The sequence below is a fragment of the Bombina bombina genome, chromosome 3 (genome assembly GCF_027579735.1).
Source record: "Bombina bombina isolate aBomBom1 chromosome 3, aBomBom1.pri, whole genome shotgun sequence".
Classification (NCBI taxonomy): domain Eukaryota; kingdom Metazoa; phylum Chordata; class Amphibia; order Anura; family Bombinatoridae; genus Bombina; species Bombina bombina.
The window spans coordinates 606,320,149-606,341,690 of record NC_069501.1 but is presented as its reverse complement, the minus strand read 5'-3'; the positions used below and the strand labels follow the sequence as shown (position 1 = coordinate 606,341,690).

The 21,542-nt window shown below is 37.2% G+C and overlaps 1 protein-coding gene across 1 annotated transcript; it reads left to right on the top strand.

The window, feature by feature from the left end:
• Window positions 1-413: 413 nt before the first annotated feature.
• LOC128651827 (microsomal glutathione S-transferase 3) lies at window positions 414-14,232 on the top strand. Its single transcript, XM_053704810.1, has 4 exons — window positions 414-631; window positions 8,048-8,170; window positions 10,972-11,044; window positions 14,024-14,232. The coding sequence occupies exons 1-4, from the start codon at window positions 500-502 to the stop codon at window positions 14,122-14,124; spliced, it is 429 nt and encodes a 142-aa protein (XP_053560785.1). The 5' UTR covers window positions 414-499; the 3' UTR covers window positions 14,125-14,232.
• The last annotated feature ends 7,310 nt before the right edge of the window (window positions 14,233-21,542 follow it).

Genomic DNA, 21,542 nt, shown 5'->3' with positions numbered 1-21,542 from the left:
GTGCAAAAATCGAAACTTAAAATTTGTTACATCCTCTCAGTTAGCTTTTACTCTTTCTAATAAATATGACTGGGGACTGAAAATTAAGCACGTTGAGTGGATTTCCCTTAATTTCTATTTATTTAAATAGTATTAATACTCCACGTAAAAGTGCTTAGAATTAGGGGTCTAAACACGTTGTATTGCTTGAACTGAGAGTAAAAACATATTTTGCTACAGACCTGTTTTTCTAGAAAGCTACAGACTAGGAGAGGGAAATAATAAACAAGAAGAATTTTCTACTCCTAGCTTTTGAAAAGCAGGACCGTACTAGCAAAAGTAGCCCTATTGGTGTCCTGTCCTGCCGCACCCACTCACATGATCACAGCAATGTAAAGCAAAGGGAACGGTTGAAACCTAATCTATAGAAGGAGGAGGAGCTTGGGAGACGTCACGTCTCGGTGTCTTGCGCTACTCGGAGCAGGTCATAGTGTGGGTCGGATCACAAACTGATCTAAAGATGACTAGCTCAATTCATGATGTACTGCCCCAGAATTTTGCCTATGTAATCCTGACCTATGTCTATAGCTACATCATGCTCATGTACCTTGGTATCAACGTAGGAAAGGCGAGGAAGAAATACGGAGTCAAGGTAAATACATCATGCAAGGTGGTGGGTGAGGTACAAGGCTTGTAGCTAAATCAATTTGCAGTATTTGTTTTTTAATGAGCTACAGCGCTAGTTTTGTCAAATTGTATAATGTTGTGCAAAGATGGTATTTTTTTATCTTATGTCATATTTAGTATGACATGCTGTGTAATGCTTTGCATGCTGCTGTGTGATATCAAAAAGCAAGCGCGAGTTTAGCACGCTGTAGAGTCAAATATGAATACACTGTATATATAGCTAAGTATCAAACTGTGTGTCTGCTAGCAGGGCCTCGCTTACATATAGCATAGGTTTGAAAGATAAAAATGCCTTCATTTAGTACGCCTTTATTTTATGCTGCTAGTTGTGTGATTGTCTATAATGGTTGACTGTACAGATTTATATAGAAGATTATGTCTGTTCTCTGCACTTTAAAAAACAGGGCACTGCAGCATTGCTAGTAATACATTTCTGCACTGACCATTTCTTAAAATGAGCTCAAAACAATTTATAGTTCCCATTCTGCAGTTAGTATGATGAAGATGCTACAATAATTTGCAGTCATAGAGTATTTTACTTTGTGTTGAACTTTTGTAAAGGGGTTACACACAGTTAAAGTTTTATCAGGAAGCTCCAACACATAACCCGTAAGACAGACACAACCTGTTAGACAAATACAGTGCATGTAATGTCAGGTGCAAGACATGTAACAGGCAATCACTGATTGTGTCTTGCACAGGAGTTGCAATTTATTGAAACTCCTGAGTAGGACTTTAGCAATGTGTTTAACACACAGTTTACCAAGGGGCACCAATACTAAATTAACGTAGTCTATTGCATTGTTTTTCACTTTCATTCCCATTCTAAGGAAATTAAATACAGTAGAATTGCATAATTGACAAATGCGTCTTTAAATGAGCATTATTTATTTTGCATGCAGCAAATATTTCCTGATGCATAAATAAAAACAAATTACTTGAATTTTGTAACAAAGTTTGTTTTGTTTTTTTGCACCTGGATCAGTAAGATGCTCTTTTCCTACCTATGTTAAAGAGTACAATTCTACAATCATAACTAAAGAGATAGACAGTAAAGGGGGGGAAAAAACCTTTCTTGATTTAGATAGAGCATGTAATTTTAAACAGCTTTCCAATGTACTTCTGTTATGTAATGTGTTTTGTTCTCTTGGTATCCTTGGTTGAAAAGCATATCTAGGTAGGTACAGAGCAAACAATGCACTACTGGGAACTACCTGTTGATTGGTGGTTGCACATGTCATTGGCTTACCCATTGTGTTAAGCTAGCTCCCAGTAGTACACTGCTGCTCCTCCAACAGGGGATACCAAGATAATTGAGCAAATCTAATAACAGAAGTAAATTGTAAAGTTCTTTAAAATTGTATGTTTTATCTGAATTCTGAAATAATTATTTTTGGGTGTCATGTCCCTTTAATTTGTAATACAGTGTTAGTTAATCATATCTATAATTTCTACACACCTCACTTTGTACCCAAGCTAAAGCTAGTAGAAAAAAATGCTTGTAATGATGACTTTGCAGATTTTCTAAATTACCACACTGAAAATTACTTAACTGTGTCATGCTGTTTCTTTAGAGTTGCCAAATTTGTGTGAAGCATTTTCTGAAATAAGTAATATTTACTTACAGGGCTATTTTATTTTGTATGCATATATTATAGCAGCATTGAACTGAAAAAGACCTATAAACAAAATTAATTGTTCAGTCATTGTAATAAAAGCAAAGGAACCATTAACATTTTATTTCATGATTAAAGTGATGGTAAATTTGCCTCCATAACTTTACATATTCTGAAAGCTCTTCCATTACTAGCATATTGATGTTCTTATTTTTTTTTTTTTCAAAACTCAATTAAACTTCTAAAAATCAGCGTTTTTTTTTCAGGCTAAGTTACCTGATTCAATGCAGCCCCTGTCAGATATTTTCTTATTGTGGTATTTGATTGGCATCTCTTTCAGCCAATAGGAGCCTCACCATGCGCCCCATGGATTTTACTCACAGCACGCTCCCGTGCTTGTAACTCTGCCTGGAAGTAAAACTGCGCATGCGCAACTCAATATGCTATTTGCGCAACTAAAACAGTGGGGCTGCTAAAGTGTACAGGTATTTAGCCATCATTCAGAACATACAATTTTAAAGGGATAGGAAAGTCAAAATTAAACTTGCATGAATCAGATAGAACATGTAATTTTCAGACGCTTTTAAATTCACTTCTATTTTCAAATGTACTTCGTTCTTTTAGTATCCCTTGTTGAAAAAGAATACGTACATATCCTTCACCAGTGGGAGATGCTGCTAATTGGTGCCTGCACACGTGTCTCTTGTGATTGACTAACTAGATGTGTTCCGCTAGCTGCCAGTAGTGCAATGCTGTTCCTTCAGCGAAGGATAACATGAGAATTAAGCACATTTGATAATAAATGTAAATTGGAAAGTTGTTTAAAATTTGTCTGAATCATAAAATATTTTTTTTTTTGGGTTTACTATCCCTTTAAAGTGAAGGTCAATTTTCATGTGAAAGTGCCAGTTTTTAAAAAAAAAACTATTAAAAACAGGGGCACTTTCATTCATGAAAATTGACATTTCACCCGTTTTCTTAAAATATACTTACCCTTTCTTCTTGAAGCCGCTCCAGTGCTTCACCAGCCCGTCACAAGCCTCTTCGTACGTCAGCAATGACGATTCCGTCATCCTCCAATCACGTCCCCCCCCCCCCGGGGGAATCATTGCCTGAGGCAACGCCATGATTGGAGGAAGCCTGTTTCCTCATTGCTGGGTAAGTAAACCAGGAAGAAGCAGACGGGACATCGTTTCACAACGGCAATCCAGAGTTTCAGAAGAAAAAAGTTAGTATTTTTGAAATATGGTGCAATGTCAATTTTGATGAATTAAAGTGCCCCTGTTTTTTAATATTTTTTTTTTTTTATTATATATATATATTTTTTTTAAACCGGGCACTTTTACATGAAAATTGACCTTCACTTTAAACAACTTTCCAATTGTAATTCTAATACCAAATTTGCTTAATTATCTTGTTATCCTTTGCTGAAGGAGCTACAATGCACTACAGGGAGCTAGCTTAAAGGGACACTGTACCCAAATTTTTTCTTTCGTGATTCAGATTGAGCATGAAATTTTAAGCAACTTTCTAATTTACTCCTATTATCAACTTTTCTTCATTCTCTTGGTATCTTTGTTTGAAATGCAAGAATGTAAGTTTAGATGCCGGCCCATTTTTGGTGAACAACCTGGGTTGTCCTTGCTGATTGGTGGATAAATCCATCCACCAATAAAAAAGTGCTGTCCAGAGTACTGAAACCAAAAAAAAGCTTAGATGCCTTTTTCAAATAATGATAGCAAGAGAATGAAGAAAAATTGATAATAGGAGTAAATTAGAAAGTTGCTTAAAATGGTATGCTCTTTCTGAATTACAAAAGAAAATATTTGGGTACAGTGTCCCTTTAAAGGGACAGTCTACCATAGAATTGTTATTTTAAAAGATAGATAATGCCTTTATTACCCATTCCCCAGTTTTGCATAACCAACACTGTTATATTAATATACTTTTTACCTCTGTGATTACCTTGTATCTAGGAGCCTTCTTCCAGCCCCCTGATCACATGACTGTGACTGTTTATTATCTATTGTCTTCAATTTAGCATTGTGTTGTGCTAAATCTTAAATAACTTTCTGTGCCTGAACTAGTGAGCCAATCGGAAGAGACAAATGTATGCAGCCACCAATCATCAGTTAGCTCAGAAATAGTGTAGGATATTTTCATATTCTATTTTCAAATGTACTTTTTTTCTCTTGGTGTCAGTTGTTAAAAAAAAAAAGAAGTGAATTTAAAAGTGTCTTTGGGCTAGATTTATCATGAAGCAAATGCCCCGATCGGTTGCAGGTTCGCTCATTTGAGCCTGTAACAAATATTTATAAAGCAGCAGTTCAACTTGGAGTTAGCAGATAAAAATCATCTCAAATTCATTCGACTAGGTTGATTGATTAAATACGGACAGCTTCTCATGTGAATCCTGTTTGTTCGCAAATTGATAAACTTGCCCTTAAAGGGACATGAAACCCAAAAATGTTCTTTCATGATTCAGATAGAGAATACAATTTTAAACAACTTTCTAATTTACTTCTATTATCTAATTTGTTTAATTCTCTTGGTATCTTTTGCTGAAGTAACAGCAATGCACTACTGGTTTCTAACTGCTCACATGGGTGAGCCAATGACAATCTGTATATATATTCAGCTACCAATCAGCAGCTAGAACCTAGGTTCTTTGCTGCCCCTGAGCTTGCCTAAAAAACATTTCTGCAAAGGTTAACAAGAGAAAGAAGCAAAATTAAATAGAAGTAAATTGGAAAGTTGTTTAAAATTGTATGATCTGTCTGAATCATGAAATAACATTTTTGGGTTTCATGTCCCTTTAATATCACATGCTCTGTCTGAATCATGCAAGTTTCATTTTGACTTTCCTATCTCTTTTAATTATTTCCAAACTATTTTGAATATATGTATCTTATTCTTAACTGGTCAGTTATTCATATTTGTAAAAGAGCTTTTCTAAGAAATTACTATTCTGTATGTAGCGGGTTTGGGCAATTACCTGCATTGTAAAAGAAACCTGGTACTGCTGTTCCTCCGCCGCATCTCCTACTTTCTTTAGCAGGTCGATGACGAATCTGGCTTTCCCCAATCGTTTCACGCAACGATTGGAGGAAGCCAGAATTGTAATCGCTCTGCTAAAGAAAGTAGGAGATGCGGACGGAGAAACGCCGGTATGTTTACCAGCACTCAGTGCTAAATATTTAAAAATGAAGCATCTTTTTAAAGTTTAATTAATAAAAGTGCCCCTGTTTTTAAAGTGAAGGTAAACTTAAAAGTACAGCCTCATGGCATTGCATAGACTTATAAAAATGAGCAGCAGGAGTTTGTCATGAATTTTTTTTAAATCTGTTTATTTTCTTATATTTTTTCCTTTTTAAAACTGCTCCGCCGATAAGTGCAGCATTCCCGCCCGCCATCTTGTCTAATTGAGTGACAGATGACGATTCTTAAACCAACTAATCCTTGTTTTCCCCCGGGCCGTGACATTTATGCAAAGGGACTGAACGCCCTGGGGGGAAACAAGGATTAGTTGGTTTAAGAATCGTCATCTGTCAATCAATTAGACAAGATGGCAGGCGGAAGTGCTGCACTTATCGGCGGAGCAGTTTAAAGGTAAAAATATAAGAAAATAAATAGATTTTAAAAAATTCATGACTAAAACTCCTGCTGCTCATTTTTATAAGTCTATGCAATGCCGTGAGGCTGTACTTTTAAGTTGACCTTCACTTTAAGTTTATTTTTAAATAATGGGCAGTAATTCATTAAACTTTACAATCACTTTAAAGGGGCATGAAAAATGATTCAGATAGAGAATACAATTTCAAACAACTTTCCAATTTACGTCTATTATTCAATTTGTTTCCTTCTCTTGTTATCCTTTGCTGAAAGGTTTATCTAGGCAAGCTCAGGAGCAGCAGAGAACCTAGGTTCTAGCTGTTGATTAGTGGATGCATTTATGTATTGATTGTGATTGGCTCACCCATGTGTTCAGTTAGAAATCATTAGTGCATTGCTGCTCATTCAACAAATGATACCAAGAGAATGAAACCGATTAGATAATAGAAGTAAATAAGAAAGTTGTTTAAAATGGAATTCTCTATCTGAATCATGAGAAAAATGTTGGTTTTCATGTCCCTTTAAGTGCCATTTGGCATATTCTGAGTATGGCCAAGAAACTGACTTCCTGTTTCTTTAGCATTCACTGAACTGTAAGATTTTTTTTTTTTTTACATCAACCTATATACACCATCCTGAAGAGATCCCAGCCCCCTTGTTGGGACTGTGAGGAAGTAAAGGACCCTGCACAAATGAAGTTAAAAATGAAATAAAGGTTCAATCCTTTTAAAATAATACATATTGTAATGATTTCTATTAAGTATAACCCACTGCTTAGTGCTTTTTACATTACAACAATGAAATAAACTGTTTTTCATCCCTTTAAGAAGAAAGGGAACATCATTGGGTAACAGAGCAAGACTGGTTGTCTTGGGGGTAAATTAGAGAGAGGTGGCCTCTTTATGTGATCAGAGTGTTATTTATATAGTAGAAAAGTGACCTCTCCCCTCAGGTAAAAGCAAAGGTAAAAAGTCTCCCAAGTTTTGCAAGAGGCCCCACAACCACTTTTGCATCACTTACTATATTATAGAGCCTGTAATATTGTGGTGTCACATTTATGACCTGATAAGATAAGCTCCAAACAAATATAGTCTTTGTAACATTACTCCTTGATCAATGTTCAGTTCTAAAAAGTTACCTGGCCAGTATTTCACAATTTCCTAACCCCACAGCATGCAGTTTAAAGACTTGGGTCTCTGTTCATTTGTCAAAGCAAGAATACATGAGAATCCTGAAACTGTTGACCAGTATTCAAGCACTATCATTTACTATACCAGTCTTAGATCAGCTGTTAAATACGTAAAGACATGAAACCCAAAAAATTGTAATGGTTCAGATAGAGCAAACTATTTTCAAACATCTTTTCTATTTACTTCAAAAATCATTTGCTTCATTCTCTTGGTATCCTTTGTTGGAGGAGCAGCAGTGCACTACTGGGAGCTAGCAGAACACATCTAGTGAGCCAATGACAAGCCATATATGTGCAGCCAACAATCAGCTGCTAGCAGTGCATTGCTTTTCCTGAACCTACCTAGGTCTGCTTTTAAACAAAGAATACAAGAGCACAAAGCAGATTAGATAATAGAAGTACATTTGAAAGTTGTTTAAAATTACATGCCCTCTGCATCATGAACTTTTAATTTTGACTTTACTGTCCCTTTAATACGACAGTCAATTTTTACTCCTGCATATTGTTTATATATTACATGATTAGAGATGTGGTTGGCTGTTTGTCAACATGTCATATGCAAGTAAACATTTCAAACTTCGTGTCACTTCAGATTCATGGCCAGTGCTTCTTTTGTCATACAAAGTCACCCTCACTTACTTACACTTGTGGGGGTAAAATCATCATAGGTCAGAAATATATATTTGCAATAATAAAACAAAAAATAATATGGAACCAAGTGACCTTTGTGGATAGTTGCTACTAAGTTAGGTTGTAAACTGATTCTATCTAGGTCCATTTTCCCTCAGCCTTACTCCATTTCTGATTAGGGTATTTTCAAAATTTTGATCTGTTCCACTACTGAAGATAATCCACAAAATTATATGTTGGTGTAACAAGTTCTTGAACAGACTTTTTGTAATCATCTTAAAATGAGGGTTGAATTGATTGTCTGTATAGTAACTGCCATATTCGTTTATTGCAGTACCCCCAGATGTATTCTGATAAAGAACAAATATTTAACTGTATCCAGAGAGCACATCAGAATACCCTTGAAGTATATCCTGCGTGGTTGATCTTCCAGTTGATTGCTGGTATTGCATTTCCAGTAAGTAAATAAACAAAAAGAAGAAGACATACCTTGTGTTTTGCAGTAACTTAAATGGATGTTGTACTTTAAAATCTTCTCCCCTTAAAGTGAATGTAAATTTTCATGAATTAGTGCCCGGTTTTTAAAAATTTGTGAAAGTTTACATTGCACCGTATTTTTACAAATACTTACCTTTCTCTTGTGCAAAGCCAGATTGCCGATCCCCCGCCTGCTTCTCCTGCTGTACTTACACAGCAATGATGAAACCGGCTTCCTCCAATCACGGCGTGGCCTCTTGAGATGGACGCTCTGGGGGAGGAAGCCATGATTGGAGGAAGCCGGTTTCGTTATTGGTGACGTATACAGAGAAACTGCGGGTGGGGGATCGGCGATCCGGCTTTGCACAAGAGAATGGTAAGTATTTGTAAAAATACGGTGCCATGTAAACTTTCATGAATGAAAGTGCCCTTTTAATTCATGAAAGTTTACATTCACTTTAAATGTGTTCCCAGTGGTCTATTTACCAACTGGAGTGTATTTAATTATTTGCCAACTGCTCTTTTACTTTTATTTTCTTGTTTGAAATAGCTGTGTTTGCCTGTAGAAACAGCCACCTATAAATAAATATGAATAACAAACGTATTCTCTGTGAAAAAAAAAAAAGTAAACCGAAGACACTACAACTAATTACTCTCCCAATTGGGGTAGAAAAAGAGAGGGTTGTTTGTCTCTAAAATAGCTGGTTGTGCTCATTGAATGCCCAGTCATAAATAGCATTTTAATAACTATCTATTAGGATTTGTGTTTACACATAGATTACCATAGCAGGTCTGCTTTTCCTGCAGACACAGCCCACTTCTATCGGGAAGTCCCACAGGCTATGGGTTTAATGAGCAAAATTAGCTATTTAAAATGCAAAAAAAAACACAGGAACAATTTCCTATACATTTTAATACTCTGCAGTAGATATAACAAGTCATTTGGAACACATTAAGGGGAAAATAATTTTATAGTACAACATCCATTTTTACTATTTGATTATTAGCACATTGTAAGCAAAAAGCTTTGTTTCTATTAGGTAGTGGGAAACGGTCAATAGTGATCCTTTTTCTAATGGTTACAGGTCTTTCTTCTTATAAGGGAAGCCGGTTCCACTAAGCCAGACACCTTTTGGTATTGAATTAGAAGCTATCTGCTGATATTATGTCAAGAGTGTTTATTCTGTCACATGAGCTGTACAAAGTATATTGGATTGATTTTTGCTGGGTTTTCAAATTCCGATCTGTTATGAAACCAACATTTACTTTACACTTAAATGATTTTGCATGATTTTTGGATTTATCCAATTCAATGGCAACCTTTTTCCCCTTTTTTATAGTTATATCACTTAGCTTTTCAAACACTGTTTTTTGCACTAGCTCTGTTCATATGTTACTAAACATGATTGTTTCCTGGCTTAATAAAAAAACATTGCACAAATCACACTTTTAAAATATGAATACTGAATCAATTGGCTATCATGTTTTGCTTTTGTTTTGGCTGCATATCTTTTGCTTCTGGGAAAATGTGTGCAAAGCCTACAATTGTGTACAAAATGTGAGTGTTTATCCAAACTCGGTTGAGAAGCCTCTTTTGATTGCCTGGAATAACTTAGAAAACAAAGCTTAAAAGAAAGGGGTAAAAAACACCCAAGCTTCCATACAATGTTGCTAGGCTGATGGATTAGAAAGGGGCAACAAAGTTTCTTTTAAACACTGAATTTAGGGCTAGATTTATTAAGCCCCTACGGCAGCAAGTTCTCTCAAGAACTTGCTCGCCGTCATTTATCAAACAGCAGTCACCAGACCGCTGCTTCCTTAGCCTCTTCGCCACCTCTAATCTGGCGAAATTCAATCTCCTCGGTCTAGTCAGACCGAGGAGATTGACAGCTCCTGCCCGCGCGTGATTGGCCGTGCGCCGGCAGGGGGCGGGATTGCACGCGAACGCAAAATTGCGCTCGTGTGCAATGCCGAATACCTGCGGGTATTTTCGCCCCGCCACAGGCGAGCTGAGGCGTACAGGGGCGCGTATACGCGCCCCTGTACGCCTCAGCTTTAATAAATCTAGCCCTTTAGAATGGGGTCAATTAAAGGGCCATTATAGTGAAAGAATGACATGCTTTCATTCATTACAGCTTGTCATTTTATCACTATTGAACCTGCGGTTAAACACAAAGTTATATTCAGAAGCCACAGAGAACTGCTGGTCTAGAGCAGAAATTGATGCTGACATAATCAGCAGCGCTAGCTCCACAGCTGGGACGTGCGACTAGAGCTGCTCATTGGGTCAGTGTCAGTTTTCAGTTGGGACCAGTAATTCTCTGCGGTTCCCATTCGGTACTTTACCCGTGTGTTATTTAAACTCTTTGGAGAAGTTAAATATATATCTTTTGCTTGCAGGGTCAGTGGTGATATAAATGACATTATCTTATGAATGAGAGCATGCGTTCCTTTTTTTTTTTTTTTTTTTTTACAATAATGACCCATTAAATAAAGTGACTGACTGACTAAATGGATGAATAAATACAATGAATGACTAAATCATTCAGTGAATATTATGGCACTTGGATAGTGGATACGTTTTTAAGTGCTGCACATAACTTGATAAAAACACCACTTATTACTTTGTGTAGCTTTGATTTTCACTCGGAAGCCTATGGAAATGAACTGACCAGTTGGATTAACAGTATTATGACAGTGTATATTTCATCCCTATAGTTGCCAGATTTCCTTTTTGTAATGTTTGGAATGTATTTAAATGAATTTCTCCCTTTTATTTAGTTATCTGCCGCTGTCCTTGGAGCTATATGGGTGACTAGTCGCTTTTCATATGCTTGGGGATATTATACTGGAGGTAAGAACACACCATGAGGACATGATTGTTATATAAACTGCTGCTATTAAAGGGACAGGAACCCCAACATTTTCTTTCATGATTTGAATAGAACAAACAATTTGAAACAACTTTCCAATTTACTTCCATTATACCTGATTATAATAATAATCTAATTTGCTTCATTCTCTTATTATCCTTTGCTGAAGTTAACATTGCACTACTGGCAGCAAAATGAACACATCTAGTCAGCCATTCACAAAAGACAAATGTGTGCAGGCACCAATTAGCAGCAGCTCCCACTAGTGTAGGATATGTGCATATTCTTTTTCAACAAGGGATACCAAGAGAACAAAGCACCTTTGAAAATAGTTAAGTGTCTTAAAATTACATGTTCTAGCAGAATCATTCAATTTTGTTTGCCTTTTTCATATCCCTTTAAGTGCTAAAGACACGTGAAGTAAATTGGGGAGCAGCTTAAAATTGTATGTCCTATCCAAATCATGAAAGTTTAATTTTTGATTTTCACTGTAAATTTAATGTTTCTCTAGAGATAGGAAAAGCTTGCATCTCCCAAATGTGGAACAAATAATTAACATTAAAGGGACAGTGTACTCCAAAATAGTGATTGTTTAAAAAGATAGATACCTCTGTGATTACCTAGTATCTAAGCATCTGCTGACTGTCCCTTTATCTCACGGCTGTTTACGGCTTACATTTTAGCCAATCAGTGCATTCTCATTTGTAACTCCACAGGAGTGAGTACAGTGTTATCTACATGGTACACATTAACCAGTTCTGTCTTGTTGTGAAAAGCTTATAAAATGGACTGAGAGAAAGGCAACCTGCAGGGGCTTAAAAACAGGCAGAGATTTAGAGTTTTAAATGTTATAAAGTATATTAATATAACAATATTGGTTATGCAAAGCTGGGGAATGTGTAGTAAAGATGTTATCTATAAACCATAACAATTTTGGAGTAGAATGTCACTTTAAATAATGTTTTGCGAGTACTTGGTTATCAAGTTTTATTATTATAATTTGTTTGTTAAAAGGACAGTATACTGCAATTTTCATTTAACTGCATGTAATAGACACTATTATAAATAATAATATACACAGATACTGATCTAAAAATCCAGTATAAAACCTTTTAAAAACTTTCTTAGAACTCCCAATTTAACACTGTTGATGAGGTTAGGCTGGGACACCCACTGAAATGGGCTGATAGCAAAATCTCCCAGCTCCCCTGCATATGTAAAGACCCATTATACAAACAGAAGCAACCTGAAGTTTGTAGACATCAGTATACATCTGACGCTGTGAGTCTTGGTTAGGTGTCTGAAAATCATCAGAATGTTATTTAAAAAATCAGCAAAACTATACATGTTTACAAAACCATACCCAGATGGTCTATATAAATGGATAATCCTATAAAACATTTAAGCAAAGAAAAATCTAGTGTACAATGTCCCTTTTAAGTGCTATCCAATTATGTAGAGCTGTGTAAACAATGAGATTGATTCATGGTCCCAGAGGCAGGTCCCACTTTCTGCAATGAGATTTTTTTTTAGTGAAAAAATGTCTGCAGGTCATTTTGAAATGAAATAAAATATTAAATTGAGCAGTTGCACTAAAGCACCAGTTCAATTGCAATGTTTTGATTAACTGGGAAAGAAAGCAAATTTTAAAGTTCTATAATATAGTGCAGCAGTTGAAAATTGCATTGCAAATTAGCTGCAGAATTTCTTTTATATATATATTTTTTTTAATTTCTTGTGAAAAAATCCATGAGAACCAGTCAACAATAAATGCTTTGCAGCGCTTCTCTATATTTGACTGTTCAAACTCTTCAAACAGCACTTTGTTCTGGATGCACTGTGTTAAGGAAAACTTGCACAGTGCTGTTGGAAGAGAACAGCCTAATGCAGAGCAGTGCTGCAAGAGTTAAAATTTCCTGCATGTTTCCAATTCTTGGGTGGAGCTTGCAGATCTCCTTATGTTATCACTTTTTCTACACACAAATGCTTATCTCTGTATACCAAATCCCAATACTTAGAGAGAACACTTGAAAATTAACATTTTATTACTTATCTCTGCTACTATATCACCTCCCACTGGGAGTGTAATTTCTTCTGCTGGCTATGTTTACACAGTTATTTTTTATTTATTTTTAATAGCCTATACTTAAAGGGATACTAAACCAAATATTTTTCATTCATGATTCAGATAGAGCATGCGATTTTATGCACTTTCTAATTTAATCATATTTTTATTCTTCTTTCTCTTGCTATCTTTTTTTGAAAAAGCAGGAATCTAAGCTTAGGAGTCGTCCCAATTTTGGTTCAGCACCTGGGTTGGGCTTGCTGATTGGTGGCTAAATGTAATAGGATGTGAATTAGAATGTTGCTTAAAATTGTATGCTCTATCTGAATCATGGGGGGGGGGGGGGGGAGTATCCCTTTTTAAGTATAGAAACTTTCAATATAGGTAGGGATACCACAAGCAAAAATCAGCTATTTGAATTGCTGATATAAAGGTAAAGGAGATGTTTTTTAGAGTAAACTGTCCCTTTTAAATATAATACTTTATAAAACCCAAAAGCTATGGAGTTAGTGATGTCATGCAGCATGTCGCTGGCACTCAGACCATGAGCAGGAAGCAAATGGTACGTATGCTGCCAATGGCCATAATCATAGCTGGCCACGTGTGCATACAAACTTGTTAAAGCAGCAGTAACTTGTAACAGAAGTGTTTTGTAGATTCAAGTGTACTGTAATTGCATTATTGTAATCTTAAATATAAAATTGTCTATCTTAAAAAAACAAACCAAAAAAAACACTTTTTTGGATAACTTCTGATATGCTCAGATTTCAGGCACACTTGGCAAAAGCCCATTGGTTGAAAACCTATGATGCTTCTTATGTACTTTTATGATATAATCTTTCCACTGTTTTCCATTCATTTACTTAGTAAAGCAATACTTGTGTTTTGTGTGCAGACCCAGAGAAGAGAATGAAGGGCGCTTATGGCTACATCGGACTGCTTGGTATACTCTTGCTGTCAATAACTGCCGCTTTGCAACTTCTTCACATTGTTTGATTTTAAAAAAAACATTGTTACAGTTTATGAAATTGTCAGCATTTTCTTTCTTTTTTTTTTTTTTTTTGTCAATTTTCTGAAACTGAATAAAATTACCATTTTTTTTTTTCTCTGATGAATTATTTAATAATTTGGTTTATTTTGAGTGTGTTGCAAGTGAAAAAATACTGACACTAAAGAAAACATTTGTTTTTAACAAACGGCAGAATCTTAATCGTTTAAGTGGGTATTAGTGTTTTGTTTTTTTGCCCTGGAAGATGTAAGAACTGCCTGGTTTTCGGTAGCCGCTTTGGATATGACTGCCTTATGTAAGTCTTGGTCATCACTACAGATTCTTATGGAGAGGTTAAATAAACATTAGGGGGATGCATTACTTTTAAATAATTACTTTCAGATCACCATGTGCAAAATGTTGGATTAAAAAAAACAAACGTAAATTTGGTCAATGCAGCCAGCCACAAGCTTCATTGGCTGAGGAGACCTGCACTGTTAGAATCTCGCTTCTGTGGCTGCTTGTTATGTGGGTTAGCTAAGTGGTACTTGGATAAAAACAAAACACTTTCTTCTTTGATTGGTCACATAGACCTTTATGCATTTTAACAACAAAAATGTCTAAAACAATCCCTCATCTTAACTCTCACTCTGCTGCAAAAGCTCTTAAATTATACAGTTATGGAAAAAATAAGATTAACATTATCAGCCACTACTGTTGAGGGTTTAACACAACTATCAGATTGATGTTTTGCCATTATTAACACATTGCTGAGATATAATCTTCAGATCCTGGTGGACTGGCCAGGAATGAAATAAGAGCACCTGTTGCCTATGTGTGTTTTTCATTTCAGGCTACCCCCACCCAAAGAAAAAACCCCACAAATTGTGTGGGATCCCATGTGTGAAACTTTGCATTGCATGATGCAAACAAATGCAAAGGGCCCAATCTTCAAAAACTTGCCGCCGAGGAGAGAAATCATCAGATTAGTTTACTGAGCATTATATTGTAAGTGTTTCTTCTTAACAGAAAGCACAGTAAGCACATAAAAGATACACAGTTCCAAAGGTAACAATTGCCTTTAAACCAATCCCCCAGGGGCCTGGTAACATTGATGAGAAGGGGTGTAACTACAAAGATCTCAACTGTGATGGGGCTCATCCTTTTAGGGGGCCTGCCAGTCATGAAAGTAGCTTGAATAATCATATTGTAGAGTTGGCTGTAGGAAGCAAAGGGTTTTTATGGGGCTGCAGTTTTTCTATCCACCAGTAGAAGAGCTAGCTGCACTGGTGTGGAATAAGGAAGCTAAAAGATCAGTGAAAAGCTGTAGTGTTTTTTTTTAAAGAGCCATTGTAGTAAAAAAAAAATATATGTGCTCTAATCTGTTACAACATGTCATTTTAAGACTATAGACCTTGCGCTTCTGTGCGTTTAACCCCCACAAAGGTGTTAAACACACAGTAGAAATACCGTTCATGACTCGTAGAGTACTGCTTGCTGCTGATCCAATTAGCAGCGTTAGTTCCACATCTGAGTTGTGCGACTAGCGCTGCTGTTTGGATCAGCACCATTTTCTGCTCGGGACTAGCAGTGCTCTGCGAGACTTCAACTGCTTGTGGGGGTTAAACATAGAGTAGTGTATGTCCATAGTCATGAAAAATTATATGATCTAAAAGATTAAAGCATGTTGGTTTTTTTTTTTTTTACTATAATGGCCCTTTAGTACTGTTTAGTGTTTGTGTAGATATTCTCACATTTTGCTTTACTAACAATAATTCCAGTTGAAACGAGTGAGCCAACCTCTGCTTTAGTTAGTGCTTTCTCTTCATTTAGCAAAGTTTATCAATTGCTTTTTTTGTGCTATGATCTGAGGTCAAAGGCTTGGGTTAAACAAATGTTGGTTACACACATTGTACTCCGCAGTGCATTGCAGTATGTTTCAGCTACACTGTCACAAAAACGTCTTCTCTGCACTGCATGACCAAGGGGACAGGAGGAGCATGAGCTCAGTTAAAGACGGCTAATTATCTGTGTTTGTGTACTGTATGTATGATCTGGGCGTGTATGTTTGTTTGTATAGATAAATAGATATTAAAAATGTAGTACTAAAGGGACTTGCAACAAATGACTTACAATAAAAATATTTGCAGAATGTGAACAGTTCATGAATACTTTTTGCTTAAATTGTTTTTTGTTTTTTTTTAAATGGCCAAACTCCTCAATACTTAAAGGGACACTGAACCCACATTTTTTTTTCTTTCATGATTCAGATAGAGCATGCAATTTTAAACAACTTTTCTCTTGTTAAGTGTATCCAGTCCATGGATCATCCATTACTTGTGGGATATTCTCCTTCCCAACAGGAAGTTGCAAGAGGATCACCCACAGCAGAGCTGCTACATAGCTCCTCCCCTCACTGCCATATCCAGTCATTCTCTTGCAACTCTCAACTAAGATGGGGGTCGTAAGAGGACTGTGGTGTTTTATACTTAGTTTATTTCTTCAATCAAAAGTTTGTTATTTTTAAATGGTACCGGAGTGTACTGTTTATCTCAGGCAGTATTTAGAAGAAGAATCTGCCTGCGTTTTCTATGATCTTAGCAGAAGTAACTAAGATCCTTTGCTGTTCTCACATATTCTGAGGAGTGAGGTAACTTCAGAGGGGGAATAGCGTGCAGGTTTTCCTGCAATAAGGTATGTGCAGTTAAAATCTTTTTCTAGGGATGGAATTTGCTAGAAAATGCTGCTGATACCGAAGTAATGTAAGTAAAGCCTTAAATGCAGTGATAGCGACTGGTATCAGGCTTATTAATAGAGATACATACTCTTATAAAAGTGTATTTTAAAACGTTTGCTGGCATGTTTAATCGTTTTTTACATATGTTTGGTGATAAAACTTATTGGGGCCTAGTTTTTTTTCCACATGGCTGGCTTGAATTTTGCCTAGAAACAGTTCCCTGAGGCTTTCCACTGTTGTAATATTAGTGGGAGGGGCCTATTTTGGCGTTTTTTTGCACAGCAAAAATTGCAGACACAGACAAACAGCTTCTTCCTGCATGATCCAGGACTTCTCTGGAGGGCTCAAAAGGTTTCAAAAGTCGTATTGAGGGAGGTAAAAAGCCACAGTAGAGCTGTGGCAGTTGTGACTGTTTAACCTTTTAACGCCGTTATGCCGTTCCATTCCGTCATAATTACACTGGGCTTTAGAGCCGTTATGACGGAATAGAACGGCATAACGGTTTTCAGCTCCTGTGCCCCCTCCGTTATTTTGTTTGTTGTGGATCCAGTTGGGGGATGTGCCTAGCACCTCTGGCACTCCCCCAGGATCCAATCAGCATGGAGGGGGTGTATCGATTGTCCCCTGTAACACTGTAGCAGCCAATGAGTGGAATCATTGGCTGTTACAAGTGTATCCGCTTCCTCTCTGCTCTCAGTGCGATCTGAGAGAGAGAGGAAGACAGTTTAGTGTTGGTGTGTGCTGCAGAAAGCTAGAGAGGGAGAAAAAATATAGTTACAAACAATATATATATTTTTTTTGCTGCTGATCACAGAGCTGCTACTGTGATCAGCCTAATATAACTTGCTTAGCCTGTTAGGGCTTTGATCAGTGTTGATCAAAAGCGTTGGGGGTTTATTTGTGGGGGTTACAAATATATATATATATTGTTTTTGCTGCTGATCACTGAGCTGCTACTGTGATCAGCCTAATATCACAGTGATCAGCCTGTCAGGGCTTTGATCAGTGCCCAAAAGTTTATTTGTGGGGATCTTTAGTTATTATTAACCCCTTCCCTGCTGTTCCCAATCACTACCCTTCCCAGTTCCTTTTTTTTTTTAGTTTATAAAAAAAAAAAAAAAAAAAAAAAAAAATATATATAAAGAAAAAATCATAATTTAAAAAAAAAAAAAAAAAGGGAATAGGGTGGGTGGGAATAGGTGGGTGGTAATTGGGAGGTGGTAATTGGGGTGGTTTAGTGGGATTTTGGGGAAGGTGAAGTGGTAATTGGTGGTGGTGAAGTGGTACTTTGTACTGAAAAAAATCCCTTATGGCACGCTATTCAGCAGAAGAGGCTTATGCCATTCTTGCCGCAGATTCAGGGAGTGAAACCCTCTCTGCTCTGTCTGACAGCGCAACCCTTACGGCATCAGATATAGAGCCCCTGAGTGATACATCTGATGCTGGTGCTCCCTGCCCGCCACCTAAAAGGAGGCGTCGCACAAATGACCAAAATTGGATACCCCCAAATTTCACTGCCCCAGAAATGCCAGAATTTACTGAGACTCCTGGCATAACAAGTGATGTTCCAGTATGTGAGCCAATAAACTATATGTCACTGATTCTGACAGATGCTATGTTTGAGCATATAGTTGCTCAAACAAATTTATATGCCAGCCAGTATCTGTCCAAAAATCCCCAATCTCTGTATGTCAGAAAAAATACCTGGCATCCCACTGACATACCAGAGATTAAAAAGTTTTGGGCCCTGACATTAATAATGGGGATTGTGAAGAAACCCAGCATTCGTTCATACTGGAGCCAGAACCCCATCCTGGCTACCCCTCTTTTTCCAGGGGTTATGAAGAGGGACAGATATGAACAATTGCTGCGGTTTCTCCATTTTAATGATAATACCAAGTGCCCCCCCAAAAATGACCCCCTGCATGACAGGTTATATAAACTAAGGCCCCTGATAAGCCACCTGTCCCAAAAATTTAAAGAAGTTTACATACCTGAGCAGGACATTTGCATTGATGAGTCCCTCATGAAATTTAAGGGGAGATTGCTTTTCAAGCAATATATACCATCCAAGAGGTCCCGCTATGGGGTAAAATTTTATAAGCTCTGTGAATGCAGTACTGGGTATACCTGGGCATTTCGCATCTACCAGGGAAAGGATAGCCACTTGGATCCACCTGGCTGCCCAGATTCAGTTGGCACAAGTGGGAAAATTGTGTGGGATCTCCTACTACCCCTGCTAAATAAAGGGTACCATTTGTGGCTCGATAATTTTTACACCAGCACAGAGCTATTAAAATTTTTGTTTTATTTTGAAACCGTGGCCTGTGGCACAACAAGAAAAAATCGCAAAGGTTTCCCCCAGAAGCTGACATATGGAAAAAAAAGTAGGGGCACAACGTCAGCTTTACGCCACAATGAGCTACTGGCCCTTCGGTACACTGATAAAAAAGATGTGTACATGCTCTCCACAATGCACGATGAAGCTACAGTGCCAGTGTCTGTGAAGGGAAGATCTGCACAGATCCGAAAGCCAAAGTGCATTGTGGAGTACAACAAAAACATGGGGGGGGTAGATTTAGCTGACCGGTGCCTGCAGCCATATCTAATTCAAAGAAAAACTAGAACTTGGTACAAAAAAGTAGCCTTTTATATTATGCAGATCGCAGTATATAATGCATATGTGCTGTACAAAAAAACAGGCACAGGGAAAACTTATACTTTTTTGGAATTTGTGTTAAATGTAACATCTGATATTTTGTTTAACCAGACCCCTAATCCTCCCACTGTTCAATCTGAAAATGTTGAGCGACTCTGTGGCAGGCATTTTCCCACTAGGATCCCCCCCACTGCCTGCAAATTAACACCCCAGAAAAGATGCAGAGTCTGCTATAAAAAAGGAGGGAGGAGGGATTCTAGTTACCATTGCCCTGACTGCCCCTCTCAACCTGGCCTCTGTATCACTGATTGCTTTCGAATATATCACACAGAGTTAAACTTTTAATTTGAAAGCAATCTGTATGTGTTCCTAATTTATTTTATTTTATTATTCTGTATTCCTAACTTCATAAATCCCCTGACCTTGTCCTGTCCCTTTATATGTTAAGCCCATCCACTCTAAGGCCATTATAAGTTATACAAAACAACTAAAATACTCCTTTTAGAATATCCTGAGTTATCTACTTTTGCAAATGGTATGTCATGAGGGGGGTAATTTTCATTCCTGGGCTGCCATACTGTCTCAAAGGCAACATAGGGCCAGAAAATCAATGTGCCAAATTTCTATGCAGACCCTATATTGGGCCCTGTAACTTCCTAAAACCACATAAAACCTGTGCATAGGGGGTATTGTTGCACTCATGGGAGATCACTGAACACAGATATGGGTGTATTATAGCAGTAAAAAATATAATGATGTTGATCTAAATAGAAAACATGCAAAGTCTGTGTGAAAAAAGCAAATAAAAAAATATGACCACTAAATTTGACCAGGTTTTGTGACTAAGTGGCTACAAAAAAAGACTAAACATAGTCCTTTTTTAATACCCTGGGTTGTCTACTTTTGCAAATGGTATGCCATGGTGGGGTAATTTTCATTCCTGCGCTGCCATACTGTCTCAAAGGCAACAAAGGTCCATAAAATCAATATGCCCAATTTCCATGCAAATTGGCAGACCCTATATTGGGCACTGTAACTTCCTAAAACCACATAAAACCTGTACATAGGGGGTATTGTTGTACTCATGGGACATCACTGAACACAAAGATGGGTGTATTATAGCAGTAAAACATAAAAGGATGATATAAACAGCAAAAAGGCAGTGTTTTTGTGATAAACTAAAACTGAAATATGAACATTACCTTTGGCCAGATGTTGTGACTAAGTGGCTACAAACAAAGACTAAACATAGTCCTTTTTCAATACCCTGGGTTGTCTACTTTTATAAATGGTATGCCACGATGGGGTAATTTTCATTCCTGGGCTGCTATAATGTCTCAAAGAGGACAAAGGCCCATAAAATGAATGTGCCAATTTTCTATGTAAATGGGCAGATCCCATATTTGGCCCTGTAACATCTGTAAACCCCATAAAACCTGTACATGGGGGGTACTGTTTTACTCTTAGGACATTGACAAACACAAATATGTGTGTTTTATATCAGCAAAACATAAAAGGTTGATGACAGAAACAGCCAAAGGGCAGTGTTTGTGCAAAAAACGCATACAAAAAAAAAGGAGCACTACATTTGGCCAGGTGTTGTGACTAAGGGGCTTCACAAAAATATGTGACATGGGCCTTTTGAAATACCCTAGGGTGTCTTCTTTTGAAAATGGTATGCCATGATGGGGTAATTTTCATTCCTGGGCTGCTATAATGTCTCAAAGAGGACATAGGCACAGAAAATTAAGGTGCCAAATTTCCATGCATAAAAACTGAAATGGGCAGACCCCATATTTGGCCCTGTAACTTCTGTAAACCCCATAAAACCTGTACATGGGGGGTACTGTTTTACTCGTAGGACCTTGACAAACACTAATATGTGTGTTTTATAGCAGCAAAACATAAAAGGTTGATGACAGAGACAGCCAAAGTGCAGTGTTTGTGCAAAAAACGCATGCAAAAAAAATCACCATTACATTTGGCCAGGTGTTGTGACTAAGGGGCTTCACAAAAATATGTGACATGGG